We start from the raw sequence: 14,145 nt of genomic DNA, 5'->3' as shown, positions 1-14,145 counted from the left end.
ACAGAGCATCCCTCTTAAATGGGGCCCATAGGCACCACTCCAGTACAAATAGTAAATAATGATGGTGCGCCCATGGAGATACTGACAAAATGCTCAGCCCAATGTAAGTGAAAACTTTTGAGATGGTCAATTCAGAATGGTCAGTTATCCCTTATTAATTATATGGTTACATCAGTAAGGACAAAACTAAGGCAGAAATTTCCCCATAATGTTCGTCTTAGAGATAACAGATAATTATAACTATAAATATTTATCTCCCCAGGAGAGCTGCCTTTTCTCTTCACTAATTTTTTAGAACATAAGAATGCTATATTGGGTCAAACCTATGGTCCATCTAGTCCAGTACCCAGTCTTCTCACAGTGGCCAGTGACAGATGGTTCAGAGGAATGAACAGAAGAGGACAATTATAAGCCTTTGGCAGTGAGAGGTTTAGGGACACCAAGAACATGGGGCTGTGTCCCTGAGTATGTTGGCTAATAGCCATTGATGAACTTATCCTTCATAAATGTATCCAATTTTTTTTTAACACAGTTCTAGTTTAGGGCTTCACAACATCCCCTGGCAATGAGTTCCACAGGTTGACTGAGCATTGGGTGAAGAGGTACCTCCTTATCTTTGTTTTAAACCTGCTGCCTATTTACTGCATTGGGTGACCCCTGGTTCATGCATTATGTGAAGGGGTAAATAATACTTCCTTATTCACTTTCTCCACACCATTCCAGATTTTACAGACCTCTAGCATATTGCCCCTTAGTCATCTCTTTTCTAAGCTGAACAGTCCCAGTCTTTTTAATGTCTCCTCAAAAAGAATCATAGAATCATAGAATCATAGAATATTAGAGTTGGAAGGGACCTCAGGAGGTCATCTAGTCCAACCCCCTGCTCAAAGCAGGACTAACCTCTGCTATATCATCCCAACCAGGGCTTTGTCAAGCCGCAGCTTAAAAACCTCTAAGGATGGAGATTCCACCACCTCCCTAGGTAACCCATTCCAGTGCTTCACCACCCTCCTAGTAAAAAACTTTTTCCTAATGTCCAACCTAGACCTCCCTCCCTGCAACTTGAGACCGTTGCTCCTTGTTCTGTCATCTGCCACCACCGAGAACAGCCTAGCCCCATCCTCCCTAGAACCCCCTTTCAGGTAGTTAAAGGCCGCTATCAAATCCCCCCTCACTCTTCTCTTTTGCAGACTAAACAAGCCCAGTTCCCTCAGCCTCTCCTCATAAGTCCTGTGCTCCAGCCCCCTAATCATTTTGGTTGCCCTCCGCTGCACTCTCTCCAAATTGTCCCCATCCTTTTTGTATTGGGGGGCCCAAAACTGGACACAATATTCTAAATGCGGCCTCACCAATGCCGAATAGAGGGGAATAATCACTTCCCGTGACCTGCTAGCAATGCCCCTCCTAATGCAGCCCAATATGCCATTGGCCTTCTTGCCAACCAGGGCACACTGCTGACTCATATCCAGCTTTTTATCCACTGTTACCCCCAGGTCCTTTTCTGCAGAGCTGCTGCCCAGCTCGTCGGTCCCCAGTCTATAGCTGTGCATGGGATTCCTTCTTCCTAAGTGGAGGACTCTGCACTTTTCTTTGTTGAACCTCATTAGATTTCTTTTGGCCCAATCCTCCAGTTTGTTTAGGTCACTCTGTATCCTATCCCTACCTTGCAGGGTATCTACCACTCCCCCCAGCTTAGTGTCGTCCGCAAACTTGCTGAGGGTGCAATCTACCCCATCCTCCAGATCATTAATAAAGATGTTGAACAAAACCGGCCCCAGGACCGACCCCTGGGGAACTCCGCTTGTGACCGGTTGCCAGCTAGACATGGAGCCATTGATCACTACTCGTTGAGCCCTATGCTCTAGCCAGTTCACTATCCATTTTATAGTCCATTCATCCAACCCATACTTCTTTAACTTGCTGATAAGAATACTGTGAGAAACCGTATCAAAAGCTTTGCTAAAGTCAAGGTATATCACATCCACCGCCTTCCCCACATCCACAGAGCCAGTCACCTCATCATAGAAAGCAATCAGGTTGGTCAGGCATGACTTTCCCTTGGTGAATCCGTGTTGACTGTTCCTGATCACCTTCCTCTCTTCCAAGTGCCTTAAAATGGATTCCTTAAGGACCTGCTCCATGATCTTTCCAGGGATTGAGGTGAGGCTGACCGGTCTGTAGTTCCCCGGATCCTCTTTCCTCCCTTTTTTGAAGATGGGCACTATATTTGCTTTTTTCCAGTCCTCAGGGACCTCCCCCTGTTGCCACGAGCTTTCAAAGATAATAGCCAATGGCTCTGAAATCACCTCAGCCAACTCCCTCAGCACCCTCGGGTGCATTGTTGTTACATAACCCTAATAATTTTTGTTGAGCTTCTCTGAATCTTTTCCATTTTTAATATATCCTTTCTGAGATAGGGCAATCAGAATCAGACACAGTATTCAAGGTGTTCGTGTACCATGGATTTATATAGTGTCATTATATATTTTCTTGATTACTCTTAATTTTCATATCTAACTTCCTACATTCCCTTTCAGTGTAACAAAAAAGAAGGTGCAGGGCTGCAAAAACCCTATTCTTTCAAGGAAATGTTGAACTAGGTTTCTTGCTACTTTCTTAAGAAGCCCAACTCTCATATTTTAATGGCAGCACTTACCCTTACCCCTGCCAGGAAAAGGTTAGGGTCTCAGTGAGAACAAGAATTCAGGTATAAAGAGCTGTCCTATCTAAATTATGTTAAAACTCTGTAATTAGGAGTTTAAAAAATATTTTAAAAACTCAATAATGTTTTTCATTTTCTTGTAATTTATTTGCATTTCCTAGTTTCTTATTTAGCTAGGGTACCTGCTACTTCAATGACTCCTCTAGCTAGCTAAAAATAAAAAAATAAAAAGCCACACACATAGTTTTTGCCTGTGAATGAAACAGTGTCCACAGTACCTGGGATACAGGCCAACACCAACATCCTGCATCTCTCCATTACTGATGGTGAAACAGTTACAGGTCACCTGTAAAAACAAGGGAAAAAAATCCAGGATTACTAGTGTCATTTAGAAATGTCCTACCTAAGTGAAAGAAACTTTCAAAATAAAATACAGGGGTATTTTGCTAATTAGATTGCAGATATTCAAGCCCGAGACTGATACTCTTTCATTTTAGAGCAATCACATCTGGGATACACTCTCCTGTAAAACTACAGTCAATTAAAAGAAGAAATATTAGTATCCTGCAAAAATGTGGGGTTAAACACGTGCAGAGGCCCTATTTTCCTGTCCAGAAGGGAAAAAAAAAACCAACATGAAGCCTGAAAAGCATGGCATATAGACATTATCGTGGGCAACAGTGGCTGTTGTGGCTATATAGGGTGGCTGTTTCAGACCAGACTTGCATCAAGCTGCCCCAGTACAGTTTTTGAGTAACAGTGAAGCCCCAAGAATGAATCCCAGCTTTGAGGTAAATAGTTACACTGACTGGGGAAATATGGCTTGTGCATGTGTAAACACAAAAAGTGCCTGGTGGCTGATCTCTTGCACGACATTTACTTTCAAGAATGGGAGAGGAGGGATAACTCAAATGGGGAAGCTACAAGACATCTTATTTTAATTATTCTCACAAAAAAAGAGAAATTTCTTCTTCCATTTTATATCATATACCCAACCCTATAGTATGTTTTTCTCTCAAAGTTTGCAGGGCTGAAGTGGTTTTTAAAGAGACATTAGAAAAGTAAAAAATCCTTGCAATCAGAGACAAGGCCTGAGTTAAAAGAATCTGAACTTCAGTGATGTTCAACATCCAAACCCGGATCCAAATTTTCCAAATGGGCACTGTTATAATGTACTGACCCAAAAACTAGAATCCAAATATGTGCTGCATTTTGGAGTATTCCAAATCTGGATCTGAATTCTGCATTAGAGTCCATCTGACTTTATTTGTAATAAAGAAGGAGGAATACTTTTTAATTTTTGATAACATGTGGGGTATATCATGTCATCAGTTACATGCTAATAAAATATCCCCTTTTCTTTGCAAACATTTCTGCTTAAAGGAACACAAGCAGTTATAACAGACTATAAGGGTATGTATACACAGCAAAGAAAAACCCAGAGCTGGCCCGTGACAACTGACTTGGGCTTGCACTTGCAGAGCTATTTCATTCCTATGTAGACTTCCGGGCTTGGGCTGGAACCAGGCTCTAGGACCCTGTGGGGTGGGAGGGTCCCAGAGCTTGAGGTCCAACCTGAGCCCGGAAATCTATACAACAATGAAACAGCCCCACTGCCTGAGCCCAAGTCAGCTGACACAGGCCAGCCATGGTTTGTTTGGTTTTTTTGCTGTATGGACATTCCCTAAGACAGACAAGAAAAACATCTCAATCTTTTTTTTTAACTGTGATTTTCCATTAGCATTGTTAATTCTCTGCGGAGTGGGAAAAGAGGTAGGGAGGAGATTTGCCAGGTGTGAGACTTGAAAATCACTGTGTTTTTTTCATACAAAACAATTGCCCTGAACTATAGATGTATACATGTAGGTTAAAGAAATACACGGAACCATATATTATATTTCATCTATGGAATTCAGAAATCAATATTTGCCAGTGTGTTAACCATAATGAGAAAAATAAAATCCTCCTTCAGGATCTTCTTATAAAATCTGATTTAAATGAATGTATATGCAGTAAGGTATACTTTTTTATGGTTAGATAATACTTTGATTAGTCTGTTATTTATGTAACCCATTCAAACATTCCTGATCACTTACAAAAAACATGCATCTTAATTACTTCTCTCCTACTGATATTGGATATATAATACCAGACAACACTTCCGAATTAAGATTAGTCCTTGTTAAGTAGCAATTATATATCTTACAAAAATATTGTCTTGACTTTAGTATATGGTGAAAGAATAGACTACCAGGTTTCTTCTCTGCACTGGATTATGAAATAGAACAGGTCATTCATAGTAGATTTAAATTCATCCCCTCTTTCCACAAAATCTGCTAGTGTACCTCACTCATAATTGCCAGAAAGTATTTATATTAACAACGTTGAATCCTGAACAATGCAGGTGTTGTAGAGAGCTTTGTTGTTTCCCAATAAGTCTAGTCATTGTACTAGTGCCGGGTTAAAAAATGTTGACAATCAAAGGGAAAAGACAAATTTTACGTTTTCCTCTTTTTGTAAACATGCACAAGTTGTGGATTTACATTACAAAATGTTTTTTACCAAGGTGAAAAGAAGAAATACTCCCAAATTCAAACACCATAAATATTGGGAAGTTTAATTCCTGATAAGAAACTTAGTAACTCCAAGACTATTGAAAACACACTTTCTTCAGGGCAGTTAGTTACAAGAAAAAGTTACAAGAAGCAAGTTTAGCTATACTGTTCATTGAGAGGAAATATAACTCATTAGAAGAAAGGAACACCCAGAGGATGACCATCCTAATAAACTCTGAGTTCTAGGAGAGCTTTACCTTTCGGACACCTATAAGTTCAAAACTAGAGTCCAATTATCTTTGAGTCCCTGACAACCACAAGTTCCATGATGAGACATGTCTCTGCTTCTGAGATAACTAGACCATTTAAGGCTTAATCAGAACCTAGAACTGCACCTAGCAGCAAAGTGATAGTCTATGAAGATCCCAGAGCACAGGTATAATATGCTCTTGTTATCTATCCTACCTTAAAAGAATGAGGGCCATATTCTCTGCTGACTGCAGCCTCTGGTTGCTTGTGATGGAGTATACAAACCCCTCACTGGGCAACACAGGATTAATCAGCAAATGTGTGCCCAGATGGCCCCACCCTGCCACACCCATGAGAGATATCAGATTTGGAGGGAGAAGCTTAAAAGGGAAAACCATAGTTGGTGGCAGCTAAAAGAAATGAAAGGCTAGACACAGAAATTTCATTGAGTAAACCGGAATTCAAAAGCCTAGTACAGAAAAATTTAAAAGAGGAATAAAAGAAATCTGGATCAACCAAAAGAGAGGAAGAAGATTTTTTTAATTGTGTCCTAGAATTGAGAATGATGACATACATAAGGCCCTGGAAAGGAAAAATGAAGTGATTTTGTTTAGAATATTAAAACTGGCCTTTGCGGCTTAAACAAAAATCTTTTTTGAATAAATAAACACGAAGATGAACTATGTGAGCACTGTGAGGTACAAGAAACAACTGATCGCCTTTTATGGGTATGTAAGGGCTTTGATAAAGAAAGAGAAAAGCTTTTTGAGGAATTTAAGGTAGCAAAAGTTATCTTATGTTATTTAGTAAAAAAAAATATTGGGGAAATGTGGTTGTTACATTTCCTGAAAAACAGGGCAGAACAAGAGAATATAAACCACTAGGTATTTAGGAATTATAGTTGGTGGAGTATGTAGACCCTCCAGTCAAGTCTGCTTCTCCATGAAACAGGAAAAAAAAAAAAAGGAAAGAAAGAAAAGTTGGCGGCAGACCAGAGAGAAGAGCAGATTTCCAGTCCTCAGTTCCCGGGAGAGAGGCGGCAAAAGCAAGAGCTCCTCACATAACTGTTCCCCGATGGTCCCTCTCTCAAGAAAGAGAGGGCCCCATCCTGATTCACTTTTGAGGGAGCTATTTCTCCATATCAGCCTGTGAGCCTAGTTGGGGGCCGCAGCTCAACAAAAGCCTATCTGAAGTAAGAAGACTGCACCACATCTCCAGGACAATTCATTTGTGTTTCTTTTTGTATTTGTTGAGAATCCTGGAAAAGTCAGGCTATTCAGGGCTGAGGCTCTTACAACTGGACTGGTGTGGTGGAACATCCGGTGTTACATGGTGGCTTGCCCTTAAAGGCTGGAGGGCTGAGGTGAGCTAACCCTGATTACAGAACGAGGCACATCTGGTTGAATCAGGTAATTCCCTGTAAAGGGCAAACGGTGCTGCAGTGAAAGGGGATGCTCGGGGAAATAAGAAATTGCTAGGGGTGAGCAGGCCCAACAGAGATTCCTGGGCCTGAGACTCCAAGTAAGTTGGGCCTGGGAGTGGCCTGCTACAGCAGGAAAGATTCCAGGCAAGAAGGCCTGGGAGTAGGGTGATCAGAGACTGCTAGGAGTGAGCAGTCCGGGGACACGGGACTGAGACTATAGACAGGAAAGTGGAAGTGACCTGACAAGAGGGTCAAAAAATTGATTTTGATTTGGGACTTTGAGTTTTTAAACCCAGATCACAGAAGGGGTATTGTAGATGAACAAAAGGGGAGTGCAGAGTTTGCTTAAGCCCTTTGAGGGAGAAATTGTTAGCAAGGCACTGCAGAGACACTTCTGGCCATGAGTGAGTGCACAGGAGCCAGCTGACCCAGTTACACCAGGACATCACAGACCAGAGGCCCAACCCAGAGTCCAGGGAGTGCTCAGTGGAAGGAACCCTTCAATAATAGCCTAATTTAGAGCAATTTACAATTCTATCCCTTCCATCTCAGGTGCTTATATAGTCCCCATTACCATATAATCTGAGTGCCTAACCATCCTGGATGTATTTACCCTCACAAAACCCATCAGAGGGAAATACTATCAAAATACTAATTATCCCATTTTACAGACGGAGAACTGAAGTCAAAAAGTAAATGACTTGCCCGAGCTCACATAGGAAAGTCTGTGGTAAAGCAGGGAATTGAACCCAGGTTTCCTGAGTCCTAGGCTAATACTTAAACCACTGGCCCTTCCTTTCTCTCGCTTTAAAAGGAGGAGAGGAAAGCATAGACAACTGTGGTGATATGCATGTATGAAGTAGGCAATAAAAAGTTAAACTTTTCCAAAAAATACCACAGTTATTTCCTGTTCTGAGTATGGCGGGGAAGGAAACTTTGGTAATCTCACATGTGGTAACTATTGGCAGATTCTTATTTTAGGATGATCAAAGCATGTATTTTAATCCGCAGTCCGATGCTATTAACAGGTGTCAAATAGGTTCCCTAAATGATCATCTTATATTTGTTTGTTTTGTCTTTTAGCCTGATTACAAAGATTTTAAAAATCTATGGAAAAACCTCCACATGAAAAACATTTAATATTAAACAAAACTTTAAGGGGATCCACAAATCAAAGGTAAATATCAGCACCTATCATTTAGAATTCTGTCTAAAGATTCACTATAAGAGAAGATGGCAAAGACCAGGGCTAGGCAAGTTTATCAAGCTTGACTCTCTCAAGGAACAAAACCAAGAATGAATTTCATTACACTGCATCTGAAGAAAACTCCAGTTCACACAGACTTCTCAGAATTTCCAGACTTTTGTGAAGCCTAGACAATAGCTCTACTTGATAAATCCACATGCTGCTGCGGAAGCAACACAGTTGAGCAGCCTGTAGAGAGGCAACAATTACTCATCGACACTTACTGTGGATAAAAACAACAAAGAAAACCCTCACTAATTACTGTAGGAGATATTGTTCCTTGCAGCTTTCTTGATCATGCTGTTGAGTGTGTGTGCGCATACACTAATGACTATACTGGTTTTCAGCCTTCGTGGGTGTTTTTAGTTAGCCAAGTAATCCAAGGACGACACGCATTTCTCTCTATGCAGTCCCTTTGAGTGCACATCAGGAGCTCTCCCACTTCCAGTTTAGACAGTGAAAGCCATCCAGGGGTTCTAGCTGACAAATTTTATCTTAGGAGAATAGGTATAAAGAAAGTAAAAACAAGAGTCCTGTAGCACTTTAAAGACTAACACATTTAATTTCTGCAGGCATAAGCTTTCGTGGGCTGCAACCCACTTCATCAGATGCAAGAAACAGAAATCAGATAGGGGGTATATATGTACATCCAAGGGTAAGGAACAACAATGGGGAGGGTAGGTGTTAGCAAAGTCCATTCAGTTAGAGTAGATGAGGCCTATTCACAACCATTGATTAGAAGGTGAGAATGTGTGAACTGTGACAATTACTTCTTGTAATGAGATAACCATGCCAAGTCCCTATTCAGACCCAGTTTGATTGTGTCCAGTTTGCATATGAGTTCCAACTCTGCAGTTTCTCACTGAAGTCTGTTTTTGAAGTTTTTTGGTAGAAGTATAGCAACTTTCAAGTCAGCTACAGAGTGTACTGGGAGATTGAAGTGCTCTCTGACTGGTTTATGGATGTTACCATTTTTTATGTCTGATTTGTGTCCATTTATTCTTTTGCGTAGTGATAGTCTGGTTTGGCCAATGTACATGGAAGAGGGGCATTGCTGGCACATGATGGCATATATTACATTAGTAAATGTGCAGGTGAATGAGCTCCTTATGGTGTGGCTGATATGGTTAGGACCTGTGATGGTGTCACTAGAGTCAATATGCGGGCAAAGCTGGCAACGGGGTTTGTTGCAGGGATAGGTTCCTGGGTTAGTGTTCTTCTTGTATGGTGTACGGTTGCTGGTGAGTATTTGCTTCAGGTTGGGGGTGGGGAGGTGTCTGTAAGCAAGGATAGGTCTGCCTCCCACGGCTTGAGCAAGTGAGGGATCATGTGCTAGGATAGGTTGTAGATCCTTAATGATGTGTTGGAGAGATTTTAGCTGAGGGCTGTAGGTGATGGCCAGTGATGTTCTGTTGTTTTCTTTGTTGGGTCTGTCCTGTAGTAGGTGACTTCTGGGTACCCGTCTGGCTCTGTCAATTTGTTTCTTCACTTCTCCAGGTGGGTATTGTAGTTTTAAGAATGTTTTATGGAGATCCTGTAGGTGTTTGTCTTTGTCTGAGGGATCGGAGCAAATCCAGTTGTATCTTAGGGCTTGGCTGTAGACAATGGATTGTGTAATGTGTCCAGGGTGGAAGCTGGAGGCATGAAGATATGTATTGCGGTCAGTTGGTTTTCGATATAGGATGCTATTAATGTGACCATCCCTTATTTGTATTGTAGTGTCCAGGAAGTGGATTTCTTGTGTGGATTGGTCCAGGTTGAGGTTGATGGTAGGGTGGAAATTATTGAAATCCCAGTGGAATTCTTCAAGGGACAGTTTCCTGTGGCTCCAGATGATGAAAATCTCATCAGTGTAGCATAGGTAAAGGAGAGGTGCTTGGGGACACACATAGGGACCATCACTCAAAGAAGTATATTTAGATATGAAACCAAACTTCAGAACTATCGTTACTAGAACGATTGTTCTGTCTGATATGGACATTGTAGTAAAATATAATCCATTTTCCTTTAGCATGTACAAGATGTGGTTAAGGATCAGAAAAGTGCAAAGTTAAGAACTAAAAATGTGCAATAGCATTATGTATTGGTAATGGAATGAAGTATTTTTAAAGTTCCACAGAACATCCACAATAAGGATATCTGGAGAAAAAATGATGCACGCTATTTTCCACCTTTCTACAACAACGCTCCCCGAGCTGCAACCCACAGGTCTCATGCCAGCTTGGGTGAACTTCTAGTTCTTGCTGTGTCCCGGGAAAATATTTTTATTTTTTCAAATGAGAATTCAAAGTTAGTTTTCTCTCTGAAATAGCTAACCTTGATTTAAGTAGCCACAAGACACCTACCTAGCCAAAAATAAATTGATTGTGCAGTTAGTCAGATTAAACTTCACAGCCATTCAGGAATATTTAATTGCCTTTTTGCTTTTGTCTGTCTTTTGTTTCATAAATAAAGACTGGCATCTATCTGTTTTTAATACAGCAACAACAAAAAATGTTGACAGAAAGGGGTTAATTATGAGAAATAAATACTTTTCTTTTGCCTGCATTATTTTCACAGTTTTGGTCATAGCTCTTCTTATTAAAGGCTCGGGTTTAGCAAAGGACTTAAGCACACACTTAACTTCAAGCACACGCTTAAGTCCCATTAATGTCAACATTGTTTTGGTTTTTGGAAACTAAAAATTATTTTTCCATTTTTGACTTTGGGGATTTGTTCCCTCTCTCTCCTTTTTCTTTTTTACTCTTCAGCCTTCCACTCCCAGGCTCTTTCCATGGGAAAAAGGAGAGAAAGTTGAGAAAGTCAGGGAGGGACATTTTTCATACCGTTTTACTGTTTTCCTAATGGAATAAATGATGTAAGTTGACATTTTCATTTTGAAACGTTATTTGAAAATTAAATCAAACAAAAATTTTCATTTTGATTTGTTTAGAAATATCTTGTGGAAAACAAAAAAAAATTCACCAAAACACTTCAAATGGGCATTTCCTCCCACAAAGTTTTTCACAAGAAAGAGCTTGGTTTTCCAATCAGCTCTAGTCTTAAGTTACTTATTTGTTGCATTCTAGCACTTGGATGGCCAGAAAGTTTTAGAACTCAGCATGAGATCACTCTCCTTCTTAATACAGTGAGTGATAGAATGAATGGAGATAGATTATAGGTGTCAGCATGTGAAGTTCCATCTAGACCTGAGTATACTAGACCCATGAAGACCACAGGCTGCATTAAAGGTGAGGCTAGCTGCAATTTGCTCCTGTCTCTATAAATTAGGTATGGCTCTTGGGCTACTTGCAAATTACAAATGTGGATTTCATGTGTACAAAGTTCAGGTACTCCAGCCCTAAAAGTATACTGAAAGCATAATTGTTTTTCATAAAGAAACACAGTTTTCCCTTAATCCCTTTTCCCCAGCCCAGCACCACATATAATTTGGCTATTGTGAGGTTTTTTAAAAAGACAATCATTGTTCATTTTATTGGTTCTTTAAAGCAAAAGATAAACAAATGATGTGTGACCATTTGTATATTGGCTCCTTTTTTGCATGTTCCTTTATTACTTCCCCTACAGTGCAACCTACCATTCAAATCGGACTATATCCTCTAATATATTATGTGTGAGTTCCTAACCTCAGTGGGTCAGATTCATCCCTGATTTAACTCTATCAACATGGGTGGAGTTAAACAGGGGGATGAAATTGGTCTAATTTTCCCCCCTACGAACCCACTATTGAAACCCTTTACAAAATAGTAAATTGGTCATACATATCTGAAAAAAATGGTATGCCTGTCTGCTAATTGGCACATCTAATACCTGCCAGAAGCAGGTCATTTTAATTATGCACAAAACAATATATTTAAATCGTACAAGCTGCTCAGAAAACAGTGATGAGGGATTTCATAAATAAAGCTTCTCTCATCTTAAACTGTAACACATTGATTACCATATGCCTGCAAAATTCCTTTGAGCCCACCCCGGCTCCTTTTTTTCAGAGGGCTTAGAATAAGGTCAGCAAATATGAAGATTGACACTGTACCGTATATTCCCAGGTGTTTTGTGGAAGATAGGCTAGAGTTCGAAAGCCAGTGCAATATGCCTGGCTTCTAAAACCAGACGTTAGTCATCAAATCCATGAGAACAGGTGGTAATTAGAAGTTTAACAGGAGGAGGTAAGGATGTGAAACAAAAGAACCTGGTATGTATTTAATCACAAAATACTCAAATATGCAAGTGATTGATCTAAATAGAGATCTTTCAAAAAAGCATATTAGCGCACAAAACCTGGTTTTAAGAAATCCAGGCCAGAGACAGCAACATCCAGACCACAGTTCTATAACTCGGTTTCATTCACTCTGTTAAAAAAGGAAAATTGATGGATGTATGGCTCTGCCTTATATGGCTGGACATACTGGGCCATATCAGGAACTGGCAAGAACACTAATGCAAGAAACATTTATCAAGTTCCTTTTCCTTATGAGGGCAAAGTAGAACTGTTGTGTGCAAGGTAAACAACAAACTCAAGGCAAACAACAAATTAAAACCAATGAATGGTAATGCTGAGGCTTGCTTTCCAGAGGTGTTCAACCCATAACACTCAGTGAAGTTAACTGAAGCTGTGCACACTCAACATCTCTGAAAATCAACTCCCATGTATTTCCAGCCAGCAACTTTGGTATTTTTTCCACAGTACTTCTTGGGCTATCTCAAACTTTTGGTTGGTCAAGCAACAGTTTAAACAAAAGTCATTGTTGGAATTCCACAACACTGGGCATGTTTAGTCTCAAAGCAATACATATCCAGTTCTAGTTAGTGTGAGAAAGAGCTACAGCTTTCTTTCCTGCTGGCGCCAACAGTATTTTTATCCTTTCATAATCCAGTTCTGGCATTCTTGGACAGTCTGATTGGATGATTAGATAGACAGACAGAGAGATAATCAATGGAGTCTGTCAGTTCCAAAAACATCACCCCCTTTCACCAAACCCCTTCCCCCTCCCCCCACAAAGTAACTTCTTACCACTTTGCTACACTGGAACCAGTTGTGTATTTGATACACAGGCTCTCACTAAGGGCAGTGAAGAGCTCCACCACCCCAGCTGTAAATCTGGGAGGGATTTTGCCTGAGGAGGTAGTAGAATGGTGTAGCATGGTCCTCCAGGAATGCCTGGATAACTCAACTAGCTGGTGCAAAGGGGTGCCATGGACCAACTTCTTACTCACCGTTTGGGGTAGTTTGTGCCTCCCAGAAGCACTAGGAGAAAGCAGCCCCTTTGCTTCCGTGATGGCAGTGACTGGCCCTTTTGTGGAATTAAAGGGGATGAAGGCTCCTTGCACCCTCCCCTTCTTTCTTCCATGCACTCATGCAAGAACAAGGTACAATCAGCCTTTGATGACTTATTGTTGCATGTGCCGCCTCCTCTGATGCAGGATGGATTTCTAACATTCAGTTATACTGTCCCTTATTTGTTTTCATACTTGTATAGAAAAGTTATTTTTAATTCTCTGTTGCACCAGTATTTTGGTTTAATGTTCCAGATCACTAATATGCTAATGTTAATATCACTAATTGGTTCATAATATAATATTATGAAGACTGAACTGTCTTACAGCCATACTTTGTGTTATCAGTTAAGGAAAAATAAAACAAGGATAACGATGAGCCAAATTTTTCCATAGGAATAGCAGCCACAGAGTGAAGAAAATGTACTTTCTCACTACAAAACCATCCTCACAAGCTAAGGCCTTCTACTTGGTATAACGCCAAATCATGGGGCAACAAAAATATAAAATAACTTCATGCCAGAAAGCCTCTACAAGCACAAATGGACTGTGGAATGTGGGAGAGTCAAGGAAAATCCAAACTACTTTGTATGATACCTTGGTAAATAAACAAACCATATTACAGAATATACACTGTAAGTTATTGTTGCACTGGGCAGTGATTACCCACTGTTGGCAGAAATCTCCTTTTTGGGATAGGATTATATAATCATTTCACAGATTCCTAAGAATACAG

The 14,145-nt window shown here is 40.4% G+C and overlaps 1 protein-coding gene across 5 annotated transcripts in view; it reads right to left on the bottom strand.

Moving 5' to 3' along the window:
• SMYD3 (SET and MYND domain containing 3) overlaps positions 1-14,145 on the bottom strand; it is a 601,699-nt gene that overhangs the window by 120,451 nt on the left and 467,103 nt on the right. For 4 of the 5 annotated variants that reach the window (XM_067555238.1, XM_067555239.1, XM_067555240.1 and 1 more), the window contains one exon: positions 2,941-3,008. In XM_067555238.1, the coding sequence (XP_067411339.1) occupies positions 2,941-3,008 (68 nt within the window). Of the gene's footprint in view, positions 1-2,902; positions 3,009-14,145 lie in introns of those variants that run through there. The other variant, XM_067555242.1, reaches the window with a different exon arrangement.

This window comes from Emydura macquarii, unplaced genomic scaffold (assembly GCF_026122565.2).
Source record: "Emydura macquarii macquarii isolate MOO-44397 ecotype Brisbane River unplaced genomic scaffold, CSIRO-AGI_Emac_v2 contig_1597, whole genome shotgun sequence".
Taxonomy (NCBI): Eukaryota; Metazoa; Chordata; order Testudines; family Chelidae; genus Emydura; species Emydura macquarii.
Note: the sequence above shows the minus strand (reverse complement) of the source record. Positions and strands in the feature narration are given on the sequence as shown.